The 25,326-nt window shown below is 39.2% G+C and overlaps 1 protein-coding gene across 7 annotated transcripts in view; it reads left to right on the top strand.

Moving 5' to 3' along the window:
- The window catches only part of LOC104036471 (CDC42 small effector protein 2), a 107,641-nt gene that overhangs the window by 56,313 nt on the left and 26,002 nt on the right, over positions 1–25,326 (top strand). For 6 of the 7 annotated variants that reach the window (XM_075726379.1, XM_075726380.1, XM_075726378.1 and 3 more), the window contains one exon: positions 14,779–15,096. In XM_075726379.1, the coding sequence (XP_075582494.1) occupies positions 15,043–15,096 (54 nt within the window). In that variant the 5' untranslated portion in view covers positions 14,779–15,042. Of the gene's footprint in view, positions 1–874; positions 969–14,778; positions 15,097–25,326 lie in introns of those variants that run through there. The other variant, XM_075726382.1, reaches the window with a different exon arrangement.

Here is a 25,326-nt window from a genome sequence, read left to right as displayed (position 1 = left end):
AGAATAGTTGTAGCTCTTTTACCTGCTTGATACTGCTTCTCAGAGTTTTTGCCAAGTCTTTAAATGGTTACTAAATTGATTTTGGTTTTTTGGTAACGCAATTTTTTAACATACATTAAAGACCTTTTGATTTTTTCCCACAGAATCATTAAGAAAAATTGAATGGCAAAGATCTGATCATTCATCTGTTAATTTATTTGCCAAGATGTGACTGTTCATGTGTGGGGTTTTCTTCTGGTTTTTTAACTAATGCTCTGTACAGTTTAGTACTGAATGACTTGTGCTGGAACTTCCTCCAGTGGCCTACTGAGACTGTTCTACAATTTAGAAAAAAACCTAGGAAATGTATTTTTGGTAATCACCTTCCTTTTTTTTTCCCTTATAGCTTTTACCATTAAGCTATATACTCATTTAACTTGGGTTAAATTGATAAAAATCTGTGTTAGTGTAGGAAGGGGACCTGGAGGCTGGGTGTCAAGAGTATGGAAGTGCTGATTTGCAAACCTATCTTCAAAAGTGTAATTGTATAGTTAATATAACTATATTAACAATGTTATTTGTGCTTTTGGGCATAATAATTTTTTTTTCTAATTAAAGGTGTGTTTTATGCTTCCACCTATCACCTGAAAGTGTGATCATGCAAATAAAAAATGACCACATTTGATAACTAAGCTAGGTTAGTTGATCTCATGTTTATTCTTTGTAACTTAGCTTTGATTTTTCATTCATTGGTGAAAAAAATGCACTGGTGTCTTAATTGCTCTTCGTGATTAAAAATATTGACTTAATAGGTCAAAAAAAAAGGGGGGGGCTTTCTAGCTGGCATCAACTAAATGAGAAATTAATGTCTGTGTTCAGCATAGGCACCTCTCTTTCCCCTTGGGGCAACAGAATCTTTCTGTGAAATTGAAACAAAAGTATCATACAGAAGTGTCTGAGTTGGCTGTGTGCTCTGTGCTTCTCTTGAGGTAATATGTACTAGTTATTGACAAATACGTAAATGTTTTATAATAGCACTGTAACCATAAATGCATTTCATGCATGAAGTTCCTAGAATAAGAAGGTGAAAAACCAGATCCTTTAAGTCCAGGTGTTTTTGTTGTTGTTGTTGTTACAATAACCTGGAAATAATTATTTCAGTTTTGACGCGATGCAGCTTTGATTCCTTCATGCAAGATAGCAATATGCTGCATTGTAGGCTGTATCTTAAAAACCAAAGTTAGAGCCAGCTCTTGATGCCCAACTATCAACCGTGCACAAATCAATCCCCTTTCCCACACAGATGCCCATGCAGGGGGCAAGGTACAGAGCATGTGAGTGGCAGGGGGGAGACATTTGGCAAGGGGCCATGGTCTGAGGTTAGGTTTTGTACACTACATCTTTTTTCCTGTAACTGAAAGCTAATAGGAAGTAAGCAGCAAATGCTGTCTGGCTTTGAGCTAAAGAATGAAATGCCCTTATTTGGGGGTGGGGAGGATTGTGGTGTGGTTTTTTTGCGGGGGTTAGGATTTTTTGGGAAGGTCTTGTGCTGTTCTGGTACCTACTTGCTAATTCAGAATAGATCTCTCCATTCAGCTGTAGGAAGCAAGCCTGATAAGAGCTGGACAGCTTGGTAATTTTTGTTTAATGAAATTGGAGCCAGTTAAGACTCCAGATAGCACAAGCACTGCGGTTGGATGTGCATTCACAGCATCTGTTTCTGAACACCTGGTAGCGTGATAGAAAGTACTGTTTTTGAAACTGCGTTAAATTGAGAAGCAGATAGCTTTGCAAGTTGAGTATTAGTGTACAAAAAACATTTTCTACCAGCAAGAAGAGTAACAATTAAACCAGTGACTGAGAATGTAAATTGAGGAAAAAAAAAAGGTTATGCTATTTACATCTTCTTTGTTGCCCTGGATAGAAACACAGACCAACTTTACAACTGTGTGTGCTCTTTGCTTTAGAATGGCTTATTTTTCTTGCTGCATTGTTCTTGTGTGTAAAGCAAACCCATTTGCAGTGTAGTGGAGGTAGCATTGAAAGCTGCAGCACTAGACTTTTGGGAGGAAATGTCAGTGGCACTGTGTACCTTCTCCTTCCAGTCTACTGGTTGGATTGAGATTGGAGCCTGAAAGTTAGTCTCCTTTCATATGAATCTAAATGTCTTTTGGTGTGCTTTTTTTTCTTCTTTTTTCCTAAGCTTGTGCTTTTAGGAGGAAGAAATACTGTTCTGATTAATTTTCAACTAGGTCATATTGAACAGCTGGCATGACTCCGCTTTGCAAATGTCATGTAATAGTTCTTCCTCTAGTGAATGTAACTTTTATTGCGTGACATGAGCTTAGTCTAGAATGTATTGGGAAAAGAGTAGGAAGGCTGCAAAATATGCTTAAGAGCAGATAAAACCCAGTGTTTTTAAGAAAGAGGGTTTATGGCAGATGCCTGAGTATGTCAAAGCCAACTGGCTGAAGCATTTTTGCAGTCAGAGTAAATGAGGTGCAGGTGAATGAGGTGTTTTCTGTCTATTGTATGAGAAAACAATTTTGAATAGCTGTAGTTAATATAACTAGAAGTTTGTGGTGGAGTTCATACAGTGTCGTCCTGTGGTTATTTGGTGTCAGCATACACTTTTCACATTGCCTATTTACTTCCTTATAGTGAGCCAGTGACTAAGAATCAAGATACATAAAGCTTCTTTCTTATTTAGTAGACCAGTGTCGCAAATTGCTTATGGTTTTGTCAGCAGCTTTCAGTTTGGGGAGCTGAAATTAACCTGTTTATCATTTACAGGTATGAACAACTTACTTTAAAACTCATTGGAAAAATAACTCTTAGCCTTGACACAAGGAGGTTTTTCCACTCACTGAATACATATCAGTGTAGGTAAGCCATGTGCTGCTGTATACATGGGCATTTCATAGGAAAGTCAAACCATTTGAGATTTACAGTAGTTCTACAGTGGCAGTAAAACTTCAGGTGACTTCACCACCACCAAGATATGACCCGCAGGGTATTTTCCAAATAGGCATTTTTAGCAGTAATGGGCTTGAACTTTTTGTGGGTACACAGGGAACACAATTCAGTGTTTCTTGGCAAGATAGGCAGGTCATTTCTGAGGAGACAATTTAGCTTCCTGTGCGTTCAGATTTCAGAACAGCAGTAACTGTTCTGCTGAGAATACGTACTTTGTTAAAATGTTTCTGGAACATTTTGAAACTCCCTTTTTTGTACAGCACTTTGTTTCTTAACTAGGTCAGTAATTCTGGTATCTTCATTGAAATTGCATTTCAGTGTTGCAGATTTGTCTTGTGCACCATGTGTTTTTTATTTTAAGCTGACTATAAGTATGCTTGGCTATTTTTCTATGTATGTTATGGCATAGTATCTTTTGGTTTTAAAATTGCACATCTCTACCTTTTTTCTTAAACTTTAACTTATAATGAAACTTTATTTGGTAAAGTTCACATTGTCTAGTGTATAAAAAGACATGTGTTGCAGGTGAATTAAGCGAAGTCATTGTTACGGGGTTAACTAAAAGGGTTTTATTAATGATTAGATGATGATCAAATGATAATTTGATGCATGATGATTGAAAATTAAATGGTAATCAATTAAGCAATAATTGAATGGTAATTAAGCAGTGATTTAACCCAATTTTCAAGAAGAGTAAGAAGGAAGACCCTGGTAATTACAGGCCTGTCAGTCTCACTTCAGTGCCTGGTAAAATTATGGAGAAGGTTATTCAGGGAGTTATTGAAGAACACTTGAGAGACAGTGCAGTCACCAGCCATAGCCAGCATGAGTTTACAATGGAAAGTCCTGCTTAACTAACTTAATTTCCTTTTATGACAATGTCACCCATCTAGTTGACCAAGGAAAGCCAGCAGATGTGTTTTTTTGCATTTTAGCAAAGCTTTTGATACTGTCTCGCAGTATTCTTCTGGACAAAATGTCCAGCCCAGCATACAGCTGGACAAGTCCCTAATATGTTGGGTGAACAGGTGGCTGACAGGTCAGGCTCAAAGGATTATAGTAAATGGGGTTACATCAGGCTGGTGATCAGTCACCAGTGGGGTTCCCTAGGACTCAATTTCAGGGCCAGTGCTCTTTAATGTTTTTATAAATGATCTGGATGCAGGAGTTGAATGTACATTAAGTAAGTTTGCCGATGATACTAAATTAGGAGGAGCTATGGACTGCCTTGAGGGTAGAGAGGCCTTACAGAGATCTGGATAGACTAGAGAGCTCCGTAGTCACCAACGTATGAAATTTAACAAGAGTAAGTGCCAGATTCTGCTCCTGGGACACGGTAATCCTGCTTATACATACAAATTGGGGGATGAGAAGCTGGAGAGCAGCCCTGCAGAAAGAGAGCTGGGGCTGTGGGTTGATGGCAAGTTGAATATGAGTCAGCAGTGTACCCTGGCAGCCAAAAGGGACAACTGTGTCCTGGCGTGCATTGAGCACAGCATAGCTAGCCGGTTGAGGGAGATGATCGTCCCACTCTACACTGCACTGGTGCAGCCCCTCCTTGAGTACTCTGCGCAGTTTTGGGCGCCTCAGTACAAGAAGGACATCGAACTGTTGGAGTGTGTTCAGAAGAGGGTGACCAAGATGGGCAAGACTTAAGAGGAGCAGCTGAGGTCACTTGGCTTGTTCAGCTTGGAGGAGGGAAGGCAGAGGTGTGACCACATCGCAGTCTACAGCTTCCTCAAGGTGGGCAGTGGAGGGGGAGGTGCTGATCTCCTGTCTCTGGTGACCAGCCAGTAGGACATGAGGAAATGGAATGAAGTTGCATCAGAGGAAGTTCAGATTGGACATTAGGAACAGGTTCTTCACTGGGAGGGTGGTTGGTCACTGGAACGGGCTCCCCAGGGAAGTCGTCATGGCACCAAGCCTGTCGGAGTTCACGGAGCATCTGGATGATGCTCTTAGTCATATGGTTTAGTTCTGGGTAGTCCTGCAAGGAGCAGGGAGTTGGACTTTATGATCCTTATGGGTCTCTTCCAGCTTAGAATACGCTGTGATTCTAAGATACTTTTAGGCCTTATGTAAAATATCATTTACCTTGTTATAGATATCGGATGCTGGGTAAGGGGTCTCTCAACCTTGAGGCATAACCTTGAGAGGTGTTCCTGCTTGAGGGGGAGATCGCTGCTGTGCAGCCTGCTGCAGTACAGGAGAGTTCAATGGGTTTGGGGGGGGCTACAGATGTTTGTAGCATAAAGTGATTGGCTTGTAGTCAAACCCTGCTTTGGTATATGTGCAGCTGTAGCAGTTTTAGTTTTGTCTAGTCCCAGCTCAGGCTGGTACTGTTAGCTCCTGATAAGACATGGTCTAGATTCCTTCATACCAGTGAAGATACAGCCTAGCATAGTTCTCATGGTTTGCACAGTGGGGCTGACTTCAGTCAGACCTCCTTGTAGGTGATGCCTGGACCAAGCACTGTCCACTCAAGAGTGGGTGTATCTGTCACAGACTTGCCAAACAACAAACTTGATCTGCACTTCCAACCAAGAAATTAATAAGCAAATATCCATCACAAAATGAAAATCAGCGAGAACTTTCAAGATTTTGTTTGCAGTTACTGAATTGTGGGTTGTGTGTGCGGCTTCATATGGACATGTGCATGCACACGCAGTCATGATATTTGGTAGGCTTCTTGTGTGTAGAAGTGGGTAAGAGGGGTTACCTGTGCTGTGGAAGCCTAGAATCTCTCTGTGCATACTTCTTAGTAGTTGTATTTCAATTCATTGTTTTCTTTGCAATTGTTTAAGGATTACAGAATTAGGACACTCTTCTGCATTATGGCATATTTAAATTATGATACATGAACCCACCTTCTTTGCTGCTACAGTTATGTTTAGATTTTCCTTTCCCTTAAGTGACTTAAGAAATGTCTGGAGGGAGTGGAAGAGAACCATGTCTTGCTCTATGTGGCTTGATAAAGATGAAACCTGACCCTGTGCTGTCTGAGTATCACTTCATGCTGTGTGTTGCACAGTATTGTGGTAGCAGATCTCTGGCTATTGATGGGAGAAGAGGAAAACACCAGGCAATTTATCTGATTCCTCCCCACTCCCCCACATGCTCTGGTCTGAAAGCACATGTAACTATGGTAAGCATTTTCACGTGTACATATATTTCTGACTAGAGCATTCTTTTTAAGACTTGCTTTGTCAGCCTAGTGGTGCGGCTCCCCATGCTTATCTTTAGAGTGAAATCTTAATAGGCCCAGTCAGCACTTGCCACTTCTCACTGGTTCCGAAACTTCTGTGCTTCCTGGCTCTGCCGTATGCCCAGTAACATCCTGCTTTTCCTGCCTAACTTGGGTGGTATGACTTGTATTCCTGCACCATTTTCTGTCTGAAGATGGACCTGCTATGAAATAACTAAACATTTTAATATACTGCTTTGAAGTGTCTAGTCAGGAAAAACTGACACCACTCCAGACCAGTCATAGCCCAGTTTAGTGTTGCATATATGTGGTTGTTGTCTGAGTACTGTTTAAATGAGCAACTGCTAAAGGTGGTAGAAATTGAAGCCAGCAGATGTCATCTGTATTAAGCTGCAGAGTGATCATTCAGGAGAATTAATGGGAGCGCTGAAAGTACAATAGACTGCACAGTACAATAGACTGTACTGCTACCTGGGAACTGGTATGCCTGAGAAGATGGGCTGCATGACCTAATAGGTCTCTGCCTATAACTTTTGTAAGTACATACTCCAAACATCCTAAATTCCACTTCTATTGTAGAGTGATCCAAGTATCTTTGAAAATGTGATTTCTCTTAGTTTTTAAGTTTCTTTAAGCAGTCTCCCATGTGCATATGTGCAGGTGCACAAACAGAGTTCAAGTAATCTAAAGCAGCTAATAATAGAGAGCCCTTTTAGGGCTAGAGAACAAATACAAAGAAATGGTAGGACCTTAAATGCTAGCACATTAAAAATACACTGTTCTGTCACACTTTGAACAGAAAACTGTTGCTGCTTTATTGTTTGCAAGCTACAAAATTGAAACCTAAAGCAGAAGCATGCTGGTTGTGCTGATGCACTCTTCCTGTTTGAAACATCTCATTGCCACATGCCAAGGAAGGCTTGAACAGAGGTGATTCATCTGGCTTTTCAAACAGGCAAATGTGCACCCTAGCTAGCGTTACTGGGGGACTGTGTAAACTTAATTTATCCAGTCCCACAAAAGGTGATGCTGCTTTGCTTGCTGTAATTGGTCTCATAATTGTTTTGTACTTGAGTGGGAGGTGAGGAAGTGACAGCAATAATATACTTAGTGCATAAATAAATATATAAATAAATAATTTATATAATAAAGTGCTTTAAAATGTCTTTAGATACAGTGGCAGACATCTGTTGCAAGGCTGTCTGTCTTACAGTACTAAGTTAAAATCTGCAATAGGGGTGTGCCATGTTAATTTTTTTTGACATGAAACACTTACTGTACTGGTGAGACTCTGCCTCTGAACTCTTGACAGTTTTACTGGTCTTCTCTCTCCTTGTTCCCACATACCCCTTTCCTCTATCCTAAACCCTCCTTGAAAATGCTTTGGTGTATTCGTTTTCTGTGAAAAAGGAGTATTATAAATGCTGTGAATAATGCTTTTTGCATATTGTCATACTAAAAAACAGGTAGGGATCTTTTGAATACCTTGTATAGTCTGTCACGTAGTTTCTCATGGGTATTTCTTTCCCAATAGACATTCCATTCCTTTTAATGCTACACTGTTGTTAACGTGATGGACTCTCTGAATGCCAATGTTGAGCATTTCCCATCATTACTTTAAAAGTAATAATGGGGCTCTTCAGGGAGGTTTTGGTTTTTTGGGGTTTTTTTCTTTCCATTCTTTATGGAAATGGTACCCTGTTCAGAGCCTGCCATAGACCACTAGTTTGCCTTGTTTATTTTTACCTTCTGACAAGTATTACCTGTTAGAATTAACAAAGAGGCCAGCTGAGAAAAGTGTTCTTTTGTGTTACCTTCAATAGGGCTTACCACTTAAGTACATAACGTTACTGCCCAATTAGAACTTTGACTAACATGATTTTTTTTTTTTTTTTTAAATGGGAATAGGCAGGCAGTATGAAATCAGATTTCCTAAACCGTAGGAGTGGATTCTCAAAGGCTTCTCACTTGTTCTTAACTGACTGTTTTTGTACGTAGGGCAAAATATATTATGCCTAGACTATGTCTTACGTAGGACAAAACATACTTATTTTGTCTTTGGTTTGTCTTCCTGTTACTTAGAAAACTAATGGTCCAAATTTATTTACTATTAGTCTTTCTACATTTTCATAGTGCAGACCTATTAGATGTTCTGTGCTGTGGTTTTGAGCAAACTAGTTCCTGTCTGCATTTATGTGTGGGAAATAGTATAAGCTATGTATCAGCTGGTTCAGAAAGCTATGTTGAACCCATGTATATTGAAAGCAATTATTAATTGAAGACACAGGAAGCTTTGAAATGTCAGTGCTGGGGAAAAGGTTACCTGCAGTGCTCAGTCACTGACACAGTATTGCCTGTTAAACTTGGTTTGGCCCTGAAAAACTATGCTTTTATGTTTCAAACTGGACACAGGGAATTTTAATGGGACCCATGTAATACTGTTTGTTTTATTTGTTGGTTTTGTGCACAAAGGAATAAGGACCTTTCAACGGTCGGGCCACTTAGCTGAAATAATTAAATGTAACAGAATGGCTAGAGAGTAAAACTTGGGCAATTGCAGGTGGGGGGTGTAAAAAAAAAAAAGTTAAAAGGGCAGGACACTTGTCAATGATAAAATAAATGTTTGAGCTTCACACTATCAAGATGATTTTAAAGATGTTTAAAGGCTTTCTGCTTTAAGCTCGCAGCTGGCACTCGCAAACATCATGATTTACTGTCACGCGGCGTGAGCTGTTGTGTCCTTGACCGAATGGCCTGCTTTCCTGCCTTCACCTGCTTTACTGCTCCCTCTCATGCTGTCAGTGACCTGATATGAAAAGTCTAGTATTTTTCCTTACGGACTTGCTGTGGTTCCCTTCCCATATCTTTTGCTGCCTTCCCATGTATTATCTCTGATGGGTACATTTGCTGTGGGGAAACTTGTAGGGGCCTTCTTACAGGCTGAAAACACAGACAGAAACTGGAGGTGTTTTGGTTCCAGTGAAATCTGAGATTGTTCCTAAAGTTAGGCTCCCTTCTATTAATAACAACAAGAATTAAAAAAACCCCGCATCTTTCTCCTTTAAGCAAGCCACACCATTTCCAATATTCTTTGAAACTTCTAATTAAGAAGCAAAGCACTCTCATAATATGTTCATGTCTATTAATACATGTTGAACCTGATTTGAAATACAACCTACTCCTAAGCTGCTTAAGGAAAGACACTAAAGAAAACCATTTCAGTATAAATAGGGGCAGAAAAAACCCCTGACCTCAAATGACCAATAATCCGAAAATAAAACCCTGTAATAAAATCTTATAAATAGCTTTGGTCATAATGTTCAAAACTGTATCATAAAGACATGAATAAAATACTTTTTTACAGAGTCAGGACCTATGCATTCAGGGTTTGAAAACATGCAAGAAAAGTCTAACTCAAACTTTGAAGAAGCTTCTTCAATGTCTTGAAACTAAACCCTGAAGCACTTGTGGGGGGCAGGGTGAGGGGGTGGGCAGAATAGATATGGGAAAGTTATGAGGAAGTGAAAAAGTGATTTCAGCCTTATTCAGCCTATGTCGATGGTGAATGTTGTCCTTTGGCAAGAGTTACTTGCAGCTCAGGTTTCTCAGGATCTGAAAGTGCAGCAGGTAATTGGTGCATTAAAAGCAGTGCCGAAGTCCCCAGAAGTGCCTGCTCTGCTAGGGGGGAAGGGAGGAAGAGTGCTTCTGCAAGTGTGCTGCCCTGGTGAGATAAAGTTTCTGACACAAAATTCTTGCATGCAGGCAACTTTGCCTGTAGGTAGTGTTTGTTTAAAACCTCTACTGCTTCCTGTACAGATTGGTTTATTTCAAAAACTGAGGCTGGCAAGGGAACACTTCTCACTTCGTTTGAGAGCTGGACAGCATCCGCCAATTGCTACAGTTCTAAGTGTATGGAAGCGTGCACCAGTGCAACCTCTCTGTTGGTTTGGACCCACCTTAATCCCCTTCCCGCCTCATTTCTTGCTGCCACTTGACTATATCTGCTGAGCAGCAAGAGGAAATAATATGGCTACAATAGAATTTTAAAGCAAAAAATATAAAAGCAGTGTTAAAAATAAACTCTGAAATGATCATTTCTTACTTAGAGCTTGCAGGATTGAAAGAAATGATAGCTGTTTAGAGCCTTTAAGGAAAAAACAAAAAAAGTGTCTTTTATGGAATGTTAACACCTGCAGTCATTTTCTTTGTCTTCCTGTGGTTTTATTTGTTTCAAGTGATTGTCAAAGAGCGTTGTTACCACACTTCCTGTTTGAAGCCATAGCGAACAGCATGCAGTCAAAGGATATAGAGGGTTCACCCTTAAAAGGAACTTTATAGATGTTTTTTAAAAACAAGAGCTGTTCTTAGCCTATATAATTAATAAGTAGCTTTATTCTAACTGACCCTCCACAGCATGCAGCATATTCCTGTTTGGATCAGCTAATGTAAATGTTCTCTAACCCGCTTTTTGCCAGTAAATGTGAAGAGCTTGGAGGGGAGATGGATTTCTTTTCTTACCCTTCCTCCTTTCCTGCTCTGTTTATTTCCTTCAGAAAAGTTAATACTGCTTTAATAAGAAAAATTGCTGATACTGTAAGAGAATGTGCTCCACCCAGACTATCCATTAATGCAGTGTTTGCACTTACTGCCTTTATGACTGGTATTTAACAATAAGCAGTAGTTTTGGGGTTTGCGTGAGATCAGCTGCTGTGGAATGAACTTCAGAGTAATGAAAATGACCTTACTGGTTTTCACTTTAAATTTTAAACAATGTATCCTTTTCAGTGTCTACATTTCTTCGTGCTACTTTAGTTTCATCCCATTTATAGAAATTTTAAGTCATACATAAGGTATAAAAGCCTTAAAATGTGACAAAGTTGTTCAGCATGATAGTCCTGTGTGTTCTTGCAGTGTGAATCATACACTCTAACATAAGTTGCATTCAGAGTTCAGAAAGTTGAAGTGGGAAGGAGCAAATAGGTGTTTCACCATTCATCACTCTGATTAACTTTGTGGTTCAGACAGAATAAGCGCCTTGTCTTTTTCACATGAGCTGCCACTCTGAGCACCATAAACTGTGTAAAGAGTGAAAACAAAGAGTGATGGAGCTGTTGTCTCAACTGTGTTCTTCAGCCTCTGTTGTCCTCTTCATTTGGCAAGTCTACACAGACAAATGCAGCAACACTTGCAAACAGTGCCATATTAAAAGCTTGATCCTACAATAAAGCAGAGAACTAGCTGTGAAGTATTGCACATGTTTTGGGATCTCATTAATTGCAGCTAAGTTTGGGGTGCAGTCCAGGCTTTGCAGGAACACTTTCTCATGAGATTGCTAGTGGGCTGGTACTACATAATTATCTGACTGGTAGCTGTAAGTCAGTATGGTGCTTTCTTTGTTCGTTCTTTCCTTCTAACCAACAATTTGCAAAAGAACAGCAGAATTTTCCTGTTCCAACTTTTACATTAAACAAGCAAGTAGCAGTGTAAGAGAAGTCTGGTGTATTGCTGTTGACATCACAGAGCCGAGACACCTTTTTGCCTTCTGTTTAATTGCTTTTTCTTTCCATTTTGGTGCAGCAGATTTATACCTTATCTTTTATATTAACTTGGCCGCTGTAAAAATCATTTGTTTAGCAGAGTGGAAGTGTTTAAAATTCCAGTGCTCTAACAAATACTGCTAAGCTTTTGTTTGCATTTTAAGAGGTGCAGTTACCGTTAGTTTTCTCCAGACTTAGAGATATGTCCTTCCACCACTGTTTTTTTTTTTTTTTTAATTAAGAGACAACGGATTGAAAAACTGCTTGGTACTGATTGCAGAAGCATGAAATTAAAGGCAAATGTGGCACTATGCAGGCTATAGAAGATAAAATACATTTTTAAGAATGAACGTGTTTTCAGAGACTATTATTCACGATCTCTAGTGTGGCTTTGTCACTCAGCAGCTCTTGATTTAAGGTGGGGAGTCAGTTTCAAAGAGAACTCTGTCCTGGAGGGCACAAGTCCTGCATGGTGGGAGCGGCTGGGTAGACAAAGTCTTCTGCACCCTTGAGTATTTTCTAACCAGGTGGAGCCTTCCAGGCTCACAGGAGCATACAGAAGCCCTTCAGGTTTGTTCCCAGGGCTTCAGGTCAACATGGCCCTTAACGCTGCAGTGAGCTGGAGGAGCGTGCCAGCTATCAGTGAGCAAACAAGGAGATGGATTGACAGAGGAATTTCCTTGCCCTTTCCATATACATCTTCTGTGCACGGGTGTAACAGCAGGATGGAAGTTAACCCTCTGTGAGAACAAGAATTTGATATGTTAAATCTGGACTTTGTCAAAAGGAGATTGTGAAGAAGCAATAATATGAGTGTCAGAATTTCAGGAGCTGCAAATCAGAGTATTAGGTCACTTGTGCAGCAAGAGAAGACCCCTGCAATGTATCTGTTTATAGCTCTGGCAGGTTATAATACATTAGACTTTAAAATGCTCTGACTTTGAGTACTTGTTTTCCCAATTTCTTGTAATCTGAGCAGCTAGCATTGGGGGAGCATTGCTGCGTTTCAAAACAACTTTGAGCCTCAGAAGTAAAACCACCAAGTTTCAAGGAGACATAAGCTGTAAAGTCACTGGACTAAAATTGTCAATTGTTACGTGCTTAACTGCAGTTAACCATGGTTTAGTTCCAATTTTGTTACATATTAAATCAAGTTTAGAAAAGAATTGTGTAGCATGCAAATGCTGAGACTGCAGAGAACAGTAGCTTCTTATCAAGCTTTCCTGTGTTAGCCCAGCTCTTGCTATTTAAAGTTGATCACACTTTCAATAACCAGAAGAATTGAGAAAATGATGTGAAGCTACCCAATTATGAAGTGAGAACTTCTTTAGAGACTTTTAAAGTTGTTTTCATTCTTGGCTTTCACCCTGTTGGTTGGTTGATAATTCCCATGTTTTATTGCAGCTTCTTGACACATACATGGGATTTAGATGATCATTTTTGAGGTAGGAAAAAATCTTTTAAGTAGTGAAAATATGTCATATTAGCACTGTACTAAGACCTTTTTTTGAAGTGTCTGACAAAAGAAAGGTTCTGTACAAGGATTTTGGGGGGGGGGTGTTTTTTAGGTTTCTTTACCCTCAAGGTGTTCTGTTTAATAAAATTGCTTTGCTTTATATGGTGTTAGTGATAGGAAAAACTAACAAAGCATTTTTTCCCCCCTTCCTATTCTGATTGTTAAGCAAGAAATGCCACAAACAGGCATATAACCTTAAATATGACCAGTAGCTTTTTCAAAGCTACAAGAAACAAGTACTTTTGCTGGGGTTTTGCTGTTTAGATGGTGTTACTGCAGCATGCATTTATTTCTTGAAGAGCCTTTGTTAGTCTCTTAAAAGGTAAGAAGTAGGAAAGCTTCCCAGAGGCTTTGGACTTAGTATGGGAAAGGTGCTGCTATATTTCTGTATGTGTGCATTGTAGCCAACAGTCCTGGAAGGTACCTGACTAGTAGTGGCTGCACAGTACAGTAACTTGGCATGTATGTAGTAAATGAGGGACCTCATTGCTTATGTGCTTGGTATGTAGAGAACTGATGAAGGCAGTAGCTAAGTGGGACTGCTCTGCCACAGAATGTACATGTATGTACGTATATAAATACATATGTAGTTTATGTATCCCATGGAGTCTCCAAACCACTTCATACTGTAAGGAATTGTGTGCAAATAATGATGCATAGTTATGCACACATTTCTATAAATGAAGATGCAGTCGTATATAGAATTATTAAGGAGTAGGCATGTAAAAACTTCTGAATGCTCATTATCTCACTTTCTCTGCAAGTAGAAGTTTATGATAGATGGCAAGATAAACAACCAGGGTAAAATCTCACAGGAATTTTTATTGCACTCTTAACTGAAAGAAATCAGGTTGGAGATTAACCAATAAACATTATTTTAGCAAAGGAATGGTTGGAATCTGGAGCCTTAGTTGTTCCACATGAGGAATTAGAGGTTTAAGGAAACAGTTTCAAACTCTAGAAGTAATGTCCTATTTTGAAGCTAGGTGTACGTGAAGCAGGAAGGTAGAGAGAGTGGAAGGAAAATACCTTGAGTTGACCAACTCCAGCCATTTTGCAAATTTTCCATATATGGAAATCTATTTATTTGTTTCCTCAACATTTGAAAAGTGCACCTCTGCTTGACAGCTGTGAGACAGGGTTGGGGTTCAATCCTATTTAAACATCATGCTGTGAATGGACTGGGCAACTTTTCTATTGAGAAATATGAAGTGTCAGTTGGCACAATTCCCTAAGAAGTTTAAAGGGGTGTATGGGCAATTGTCACTTTCTAAAATTACATTTGAAAGTTAGAAACAGAGCAAACAGAGATCGCTGCCAAAAGATTGGACACCAGTTCTTGATATCACTTCATGTAACCAAAGCTGGAATGTAAGCCTCATATGGATTTCTGGTATATGCTGGTTTTGGTAGTCACTGTAGAAGTAAGCATGTGACTTGTTTGCTAGTGTCTCTTCAGTTTGTGGTTCAAGATATTACCAAGACATCACTGGTGTGGGTGGCTGTCTGGGAGCACGAGATTCTGTATATTCTTTCTTTTTCATGTATTGTACTTCTGTTTTCAGGTTCACATAACGCTAGGGACCAAAGAAGCATACATAACATTTCTGTGGTGCTGGGACCAACCTTCTGAAACGACTCTGAAATAACTTTTCGCCTTCAAGTTGTTTGTCCTGGGACTAACTTGTCTTTGGGGAAGAGCTCAACAGAAAAGATTTTCACATTGGAACCATTATAAATAAACCTATTCAAAGAACTTGCTACCTGGAGACAGATTACAGAGGTTGAGTCCTGCTTTTCATCTGTGTTCCAACTTCAGACTGTAAACAATGAGTGAGTTTTGGTTGTGTTTCAACTGCTGTATTGCAGAACAGCCTCAGCCTGTAAGTATGAATATTGGCACTGCTTTATTTTTTACAATTAACTACATGGTTCACATTTTCTCATTGTCTTATGGCTTCTTAACTTAGTGCTGTTTGGCTAAGCTCAGTGAGAATTAAGCAATTAACTAACATCCTGGCTTAGTGGGGACAAAAAAAATGTCTGTTCCAGACCGTTGTCACACAGATACCTTCCTGTCCTTGAGATCAGATCTATCCAAAGTCTTTGGAAAGAGCCCTTATTTGTTTGAATTGAAGAGGAGGGGAAAGGAAGGGAAGGGTGAGGAGGACCTAAACTATTATTCCGAAATAAGTAGTTTTTGAGCAGAGATCTGTAAATGTCCTGACTTCTGTATGGCTTAAGGCCTACCTTTAGATGTGGCTGGACAATGATGAAGGAATGAAATGATTCTATTAAACGGTCCAGAGTGAAATCCAGTCCTCCTCCACCTTAATTTAATTAAGGATTTCAGCCTTAATTGTTTTGTTAATATTTAGATGAAGCCTTAGGAGAATGAAGGGATGCACTCATACCGTAAACACTTTTTTTAAAATAGAAATTGGAATGGCTGTTGTGTGAAAAAGTACACAGCAAGCAGTTGGATAAAAGAACATTTCAAAGAATATGTAAGGAAGACAGAAAGTACAGAAATATTCTTGGGTTTCATATACTCTACCTTTAGAGTGTGTTCCTGAGTCCAGTCCTGTTGGGAGAAAGTCTGCCTGCATGAAGGTGGAATTAACCAGGAATATAGTTAGCACTGTGAGAAAAATCATTGTACGGTGTGGCATCCACATCAAGCTAAATGAATGTATGGAAAGGACAGTCATTTTGCAAATGCGTGGAAAAGAGCTCAGTTACTAGTAAAGGATATGCTGGAATTACAGTGACCAAGAGAATCCCAGAATGAACAGAGCAAACTCACATTAATATGCTCAGGTGATAATATTTGGCTTTAGGGAAGCCAAAGGATTAAAAAAAAAATCTAATATTAGGCCTTGTCATTGCACAAAGCCTGAATGCCAGACTGATCCTTGGGTGGCAACACAAATATTAAAGTGTGACCATTAACATTTCTAACAAATGAATGCAACTTTCACTCTCAGTCAAGTAGAGTTGTGGGAGATGAACTCTGAGAAACCAACATGGGAAGCTGCAGTCCTCTCCTGTTGCTTGAATACCATGCAGTCCTTTAAAATGGGTAGAAAATGGCATATTCTGTTTGTTTACAAGAATCCTGAGGCTCGGTCCTTATAAAATCTTGACTCAAGCTTTATGATACAGTTAAGCTATTGCCCAAGAAATACATGGTAAGTTAATATAGCATGTAGTGATCTGTGTGTCATGACTCATGGAGAGGGTGGAGAATGTACTTCAAAAGTGGAGAAAAGGGAAACAACCCATTTTTGTATGTTTCTGCTGATCTGGTGGTGTGCATTTGCTTAGAAAATTAAAACCATCCTTATGCTTAAGATACAAATATATTTAAGAACAAATACATTGCTGAGCATTGACCTAGTTCCTGAAATCTGCCTTTCAAATGTTGTAGGAGCCTTGCTTGTTATGAAGTGCCAAAGTTCTTCAGGATGCATCTCAGAAAAAAAGAGTTGTGGGCCCTCCTTGGCATGCTTGACAATAGGTGCTTAGTTGTCCTTCCTCTGCAGTTTCTCAGCTCGTTTTGCTGTGTTGTGTTGTATAGCCTTTGTTCTGCCATGCACTGTTGCAGTAAGTGGGGTATTTAATCAGATACATACACGTCTGAGTAAGTACAGGAGAGTTTTTCCTCTCTGATATGTAGCAAAGCATGTACTGTCAGCGTGAGCAAACTGATAAATGAGACAAGTGGTAAGGAAGCAGTTTTTCCCTGTTTCTGCAGGTGTTGTGTGATTGCATGCTGGGGAGGCTTACATGCTGAAAAACATGCTAGTTTTTAGCCCCAAAATACTGGTACTTATTGCCCTGTTGTATGAAAAGATAGGTGAAGCATGCAAACTTTTGTAAAAACTACCTGTCTGTCCCCTATTGTCCATTCAGTCTGTCAGTTTAGTCCAGTTTCTCAGGAGAAATGCCTCATCTGCCCAGTTTCATCCCTTTCATGTGCCTTCTTTCATTTTACCTCCTGCATTTTGACTTCTTCATGGCCTAACTGTCCCAGCCATCACTTTCATGTTGAGCCATTACATCTTCAGCATGTTCCTTCTGTGGAAGGACTAATATGGTCTTGTAGCAACACTAACAACCACCAGCCCTTCAGAATGAAGACCTTCAAAGTAGGAAGTTACTTAATTTGCTACTTGTTCTGATCAATGCTTAAAAAGTTCATTTTGTTTTTTAAACTTACAATCTTTGAAACATTTTTTTCTCATTATCTTTGTCAGGTGCTGATATCTGAGCCACCCTTAATGTCATGGATAGTGACATAAATGTTAAGCCTCTTCACTGGAGAAAAAAACTCTGGAACTTCTAGTAGTTGCATGTTTCTGTGATATTTATAGCTTCCTTTGAGCTAAGGAGTTTTCCTCATCTCTTGAAACCCGGGATGTAGGAACTGTCTCTGTTGCTTTCTTCTGGCAAAATTCTAGCATATTGTATCAGGAATCTTCAGTACAGCATCTCTATAGCACACTTAAAATGAAAAACACGTTCATGCCCTGAGTCCTTTCAGTCAATTCTATAGAAGACTATTACTCGGGCTGTACACAAAGGCATTTTCTATGTTATTGCCAATACTCTGTATGCCTTCCAGACTTGCATACTGATGCTTTCCAGTGCATTTTCATGGTTTTGAACCATGCCTTTTTAGATAAGATTGCAAACTTTATGGCAATAAGAACACACTACTTACCTAATTTCACTGCCGTCACTTCCCTAATAGCATACACCAGAGCAGAACAGTAACAATGTTGCAGTTATGCATTAGTGCACTTTAAGAGGTTCCTTAATTAAAAGACAGTATTCAAGTATTACCATCTTCTTTTATTGAAATGTATCACATCACAGCTTTTTGTCTTTTGTCGGTGCTAAATGGATGCACTGTGTTGCTGTGAAATAAAACACAGGCATCTTGGAAAGCAGTGTTCTACTCTCTCTCCTAATGTTACTTTGGTTGATAAGTACTTCATTTCGTGTTTCCAAGACTGCAGTACTCATAAGATGATCATAGAAGGGGCATGTTTGAACATGGGTGTCTGTGCTTCTCTGAAATAGGGTGATAAATGAAGAAATTGAGTATGCAAAGAAACAAAACTAAATAGTGCTACAGTTGAAGGAAGCATGTTCCTGATGGTGGCTTAGGTCTTGCTTCTTGATAGCCTGAGGTCTTTACCACAGTAGAATGCAAACAGAAGCCAATATGAGTTGTTCTCGTATCGGCTCCCAGTCTTCTCCTGTCAAATTTGGATTGATAATATATTTTACCACAATGAAGACTTCAGACAGCTAGTCACTTTCACATCTGTTTTCATGATACCAAGGAGGTGATATGTTCAGGTTTTCTTGGCTGTTTAAATAGCCTGAATTAAATCTGTTATGATCTGACCCAAACCCTTTTTTATTTTGAGAGGAGTAGCACTTTCTGTGATTGCACCAGGTTTCTTACACCTCCCACTGATACCCTTATAGGTTCTGTAAGCTGATCTTGCATTTCCCAGTGACAAGATGAGTCTTTCTTCCCGTGCTTCCTATGTGCTATCATCCCATCCACTGCTATTTTTCAGTAAACTCTGCCAAATCCCTACTGCCAGATGCATTGCTTGGTAACAGAAGTTTAGAGAGCCTTCTATCTTGCAGGTTTTCAGAGAACATGTCCATGGTTTCTTTCTTAGGCTGAGCTCATCGCCTACACCAGGAATCTGTTCTTTTCCTCCACTGTTTTTTTTGTGTGTGTTCTGTCCATTTTTAACTTGCAAAGTTAATTTTTGGTCTGAGAAGCCTTTGGTCATCATCTGGTGCACTCCCACCTGGCCTGGGCCACTGCCCAGTACAGCTGAGCTCTTCAGTTTCCTTTGACGTTGCAGTAAAAATTACTGTTCTGCTATAAAAGAATAAACTGTGATCTCCTCCTTCTTGCTCTGAACTTCCTTCTCTAGTTAGTTTCTGTTTTGTTACTTGTCTCTTGTTCAGATGATTTCCATTTTGTCAAAGGGCTATTACAGTTTTGCTGCATGCTATGCCATTAATGTTTAAAGTGGTTTAGAAGGTGAAATGTCCTTCGTGTCTTTTTTGGTGTATGAAAGAGGATTGATGGATCTGTATTTTAGAGTGGGGACGCCCTTCATAAAATACAGGCAGAAAAAGCCTTGCACATACTTCTGTATTTTCCAACTGAACTGAATGCTACAGAAGACATAAATGATCTTGACTCTGGTTACTTAAGGAAATTAACCGTTGATTAATATTGTCAACTCTAGCTTTTTTCCTAGAGAAGGAGTCATAGATATAGCTAAGGATACATCTACCACTGCAACTCTTAAAAACTTGAGCACAGTGAAGATAATGAAGTATTCAATATGCATAACAAATGCAGAATAAATTGCCCTCAGTAGGCATGCACAGTAAATCAGGTGTTTGCTACTGAAGAAGTACTGGGCCAGGCTCCCTGTTCAGTACAGCAGTACTGTGCAAGTGCACCTTCTGGCTTGAGATGACTAAAACTCAGGCTCTCTTACTCATTAAATTTTATCAGCCTCCAACATTCAGTAAGCCTATGAAAGACTCAGATGTGAAAGGTGACAACTCCAGAGCACCCTCAGATTTCAGAGTTGTCATACTGTTACATATTGAGCTGCCAGTTCAGATGTTTCAAATTCCTTCTTTTTCCTATTCAGTGCTGGTATAGAAGTAGCCTGAGGGAACACCTTATCAAAGGGGACAGAGTTAAATAAGCAGCAAAATGCTTGGCTTTTATTTTTCAAACTTGATCTCTTTGTGCTGCTTTCAGCCTGATAGAGCTGCTTTACTTTTCTTTTTTACCTTTAAATTAGCCCCCCCACATCTTAAAATAACTGTTGTGATGTTCAAGTATTAAAATGTTTACAAAGAAAACAAAAAAGGCAGTACTTTGTATTATGTAGACACACCTGAATGAAAATGAACTGAATATTTTGTGATCCTTTATTATGGCTGTGAAATTTTTAGGGGCTCTTAGTTAGCTGTATTGATGCTATTTATTTAATGTAATACTAATTGATGGGATGGAAAATAGCTCTTTGGGGGGGTGGAAACAAGAATTATGCCAGGTTTCTGTTGATGAGAATGTGTCTTGCCATTATCAACATATTTGAAGAAGGATGTAATATGCTTTTAATTGTCTACAGGCTCTACAGAGCTCAGGCTTTATGCTTAAACATAGGGAAGAAGCAGATTGCACTCATTGCTGATCTGCACAGCAGTGTTAGAGCCCTTGAATTGCTTGGTTCTTTTCAATCTCCAAATTTTTCAGTGAGATGACATCTTAAAGAGCAAAACCCAGTATGAGTCACTGACAAAAGGAGCTGCCACAAGAAATAGTTGATACTGCCTAGCAAAAGTTGATAGTTTTGCAGCCACCCTTAGAGACTGTGCTAAAGCATTTCTGAAATTAACAAATCCAGTGCAATTTTTGTAATTTTTTGTTGTTGTTGTTGTTCAAGCTGTAAAGCCCTGATATTTTCGGTGTGCCTTAATTTTAATGCTTGGCAGTTCAGCTATTTTCCCGTGTTTTGCTTTTCATGTCGGAACAGGGGAGATGAGCAAGCATGTAGGGGGCGTTTAGGGGCATTTACTTGCCAACACCTAAAGGCAGAGGTAACTTGGACATAGTCTGAGAGATGTGCACTTTCACTGACTCTGGAAGTGTGCTGTGTGTTAGTGAATAGAGAAGTCTGTCATTGCCCTGAAGCTAAGTGTTCAGCCTTTTACCTTTAACTGGTTTTGGTATGAAAGGGAGTATTGAGAGTAGAAGCTTCCTCTGCTGCTAGCTTACTGTAGTTTTATTGTAACTTTTCTGTAATGGATCTGAGATACTCTGTTGGAGATAATTCTTAAGACCAATATACAACTCACAAAATTTTAAATGGCTATTTTAAAGATCTCTGTCTGCACTTACATTTTTAATTCCCAACATGAACATTTCACAATGACGAAAGTTTTCCTTTTTCAGACTGTTCCTCAAACTTTGGCTCTGCAGTTCCTGTCATGACTCTTACTTATGAGTGAGACATGCACAATATCAAAGTTCATGTTGAATTATATTATAGCTATTCTTAATGTATTCTCAGAGGTCCTGAAATTATAAGGTACCCATTAAGCCATAGACTTTAATATGTAACCACTTGCAATGATTTTCTCACTTTCATCTTCAGAATGGTTCAGCTGATCACTCTAAAATGCTGACTTGTGTAATTCTGGGTTAATATCCTGCCATGGAGTGAGGAGAATAGAGGAGTGGAGGTTGGGGATTAAAAACTGCACTCTGATGCAGATTCAGGGAAGTACTGCCCCTCTGAACTTAACCAGTTTCACTTTTGTTTTTCAAATAATTTTAGAGGGTTTTTTAGCTACTTGGGTGTACCCTCAAGAGAGCTGTAGTCTACTGTAGCTGAGGAAAGATACCATCTCTCTTTGTGTTTTCTCCCTCAAATAAATGTGTGACACCGAGTGATTTGTTGACATGTCATGCTCTGAGAGTGACATGGTATCAAAAGGGAGAGGCTTGCATGGAATTTTTTTAAATAGTTTTAAGCTACATTATCTCTCTTCTTGCAATTGTAAATTCAGCTCATTCAGTCTCAGAAAATAGTGTGGGTTTATAATATGCCGTTTTCAGCAGGCACAGGGTCTTCATAATTGTTTTTTTCTCTTGCTTGTGGTATGACTGTTTTTTCAGTGTGAACGTAACTATCTTTTGTGTTCTGCTTGATGGTTTATCATAAAGGACTGCCCAGTTCATAGTTTGTATCTTTTGGTACTGGGATGCTCTCAAACCAGAATATTTTAATTTTGCCGTATCTTTGGCAGGCCTGCATTATGGTTTAGGTGTTTCTGACCTGCATAAGATAGTTTCAAGCTGGTATGCAGCTGCCTTATCCCTGGAGATCAAGAAATAAATTGGGACCAAATCGTGATTTGTCTTCTAAGCTTGCCCAGGCCAGCACTTCTTGCTGGCATAGTGTGGCACTTCACGCTCTACTGCTCTAACATGGTGGTATTGGCCAGCTGGAGCTCTCCACCTCTGGAGCAGAGGTGCAGAGCTCATCTCATCACGGTGCACAGCAGGAAATACTGTCGCTTATCAGAGGCTGCCTTCCCTCCATTTTACGTTTGTCTCTCAGGGGGGATGTGGTGCAGCACAGAACTTTGTAGTTTCACTTGTTAAAAGAAACTGTGACCTTTTAAATTCTTCTACTTCCTTAAAACCCAAAAACATTTCTGATGGACAGTGACTGTGGTGACAGCTGAGCACAGGTCTGGAAATTTGTGGCAGTCTCTTATTCTGGCCTCAGACTGCTTTAAGCACAGGTTAAAATCTTGCCTCCCCTGAAACTCCCAAGTTATGCCACTGATTTTGAGTTCAGTTTTCTTTGCAGCTCATACCTGACTCATTTGAGACGTCAGCATTGCTATCCTTGTTTTACAGCTGGAAGGTGTCAGGCAGGTTACTTCGGGAGCTGTATGGTAGTCCATTGGGGGCTTCAGAGCCTCTGACCTGAAATGAGGAAAGAGTAGGAAAATTGTTTGGGGCATATGGGATGATGTGGTGGGTAGAGAAAAATGAATTGGATTCGAATAAAATGGACGAAGAGACTTCAATAGGATTGATGCATAGATGTTAATTGGGAATTATGCCAGAATGATAGAATTTTAGAGGTGATGTCACATCAGGGTTTTCAAAAAGACAGTTGCATAAATTGTAGTTATTAATCTTTACCTCATTATGTATATTTGCATAAAACTTGCCTTTTGGGGTGCTTTATCAGTTTTTTGAACTGAAAAACTGATGCTATCAGAAATTAAATTATATAAAGAAAGCACACTTGGCTATGTTCAACTGGGAACTGAAGTTGTGTGTCAGGGAGTCTGTTATTTATAAAAGGAAATAAGTCTTATGACTCACCAAGTTCCTCTAAACATAGGGGGCTTCCAAGCCAAATCCACTTCAGGTAAATTTCTTGAAAGACTTGAGTGAAATTAATAAGACATGTTATTTAACTCTGTTTGAAACAAATATTACTTTAAATACAGCTTTCCGTACTCCAGTTACTTAAAAAGCATTTAATTCCTAGGCTTTAGGATGATGGTTAAATAGTAGATTACTGTTAAAATGGGGCAATAAATCCTGTTAGGAAGATATTTCAAACAAATCTGCTAGGTTATGCAGACACAGACATGCATAGGTGTGTGTGCGTGTATGTAACGTACTGGATTGCTTGCGTTTGTGGTAGCAGCTTGGCATTGCTGAACTTGTAAAGAGGGGAAGAAATGCCAACACAAGAATAGGCGTGCTGATCTACAGAATAGCAGGCAAAAGAGCCTACAGGGCCTTTTATTCCCCATAGAAAAATATGAAATGTATTATTTCTTTTTTTAACATCAGAATTAAGCTTTGAAAATTAAATTACTCTTCAGTGTGTAATGCAAAGAAAGGAAGATTTGGGGGAGGAAAGAAATAACTGCAATGTTGTGTACTTCAGAGGATAAAGAAACAGGACTTAAATGTGAGAGAGAACTGGGGCTACTTAATTATTGCTTTTAAAAACTATTTTAAAACCTGTCAAAGATTTCTAAGACCATTATGCTATGTGGATATTAACTTTTCTCTAAGCTAACCACAAAGACAGTGCAAATCTGTAAAACACTATGCAACCAATGCTGGGCTGCTACCAGTAGTGAGTATGAGGGGGAAGAGGTGATTGAAGTGAAAGCAGTGTGGATTAAACTGACTGCTGGAAGACTAGAAAGGATGTAATCAAGGACTCCTTGTATGGCCCTACCCCTAAAGAAATAAAATATACACACATATCTCAGGTCAGTGAGGTTCAGCTGCTCGTTTTAATTCAGGAATAAAATGCCACATTTCCATTATAAAAGGAGAGTAATATTCCTGCACATAGAAGATGATGAAGAGGAAACTTACACATTTTAATACATAAACACAGAGATTAAAATTTGGCAAGAAACTGACTGATGTGTGAAGATACATGTGTGTTAGTTGATTTACTGGTTAAAGACATGTAGATTATGAGGTTTTCAGCAGGCTGCAACACTTACTGTTTTTCTGCATAGCAAAGGCATACAAACTAGTTCCTGCTTTCTCTGACTTGTGAAGTATGTTTTGGATGGTGGGTTGGATTTCGGTGTTTTGTTTTGGGGTTTTTTTTTGGGGGGGGGGGGGTTGGTTTTTTTTTTGGTGCGTGTATGAAATAATCTGCTGAATTACAGCAAAAACCAACTGCCAGAGTATTTTTCCCTAGTGCTTGCCTGGGATCCTGCTAACTGTGCTGAGATCCTCTGAGGAAAGGCACTACCAAATAACAAAAACCACAAAACTCTTGGATGTTTAGTAGTAGATTTTTATGGGGTGTGTGTATAAGCAGCATGATTTTTTTGAAGGCAGCACAGCTTAAATGTTAAGGCAAAAATTTATTCTAGCTAGATTTTGAAACGGATGTTTTTACTTTATGTTCATTGTAAACAGCTTTTCCATATCTAAAGAGATTATAATACAAGAGGAGTTTCTGAAGTGCACAATACTCGTGCAAAATAATGGCTTTGTAACATCTGCCATAATATTTTACAAATGTGAGGGCATCTTGATCATACTTTGAAGACAGTAAAATTAGTCTCCTTTTATGCTGCTGGTAGCATGCTTCATGTCACCAAAATGACATTCTGCAATATCTTTTGTCTCTTGCTCACTCTCTTGTGAACTTGACACCACTGTAAATACTAATTTCTGTTTAGTCAGAGTGAACGGAAGAGCTTACATCAGTCTGATCTATCCCTACTTTATACAAGAGGAAAAGTGATACGGGTACTCTACAGTACCTTAAGTTACATAACTTATGTAATTTAGTGTTCCAGAATTAGTCAGCTCACATTATTACCCAGTGAAAAGAAAGAAAAATCATTAAGGGAATGAGAGGATTTTATTTGGTTTTGTTGTCCTTGTATTTTTTATGTAAAAGGACAGGCAATACTTGCCCTTCGAAGCATGCTCTGAAATACAACTCGAAAACCTCGTTTACCATATAGTT

The sequence above is a fragment of the Pelecanus crispus genome, chromosome Z (genome assembly GCF_030463565.1).
Source record: "Pelecanus crispus isolate bPelCri1 chromosome Z, bPelCri1.pri, whole genome shotgun sequence".
NCBI classification, from domain to species: domain Eukaryota; kingdom Metazoa; phylum Chordata; class Aves; order Pelecaniformes; family Pelecanidae; genus Pelecanus; species Pelecanus crispus.
This window is presented reverse-complemented; position numbering and strand designations above follow the sequence as displayed.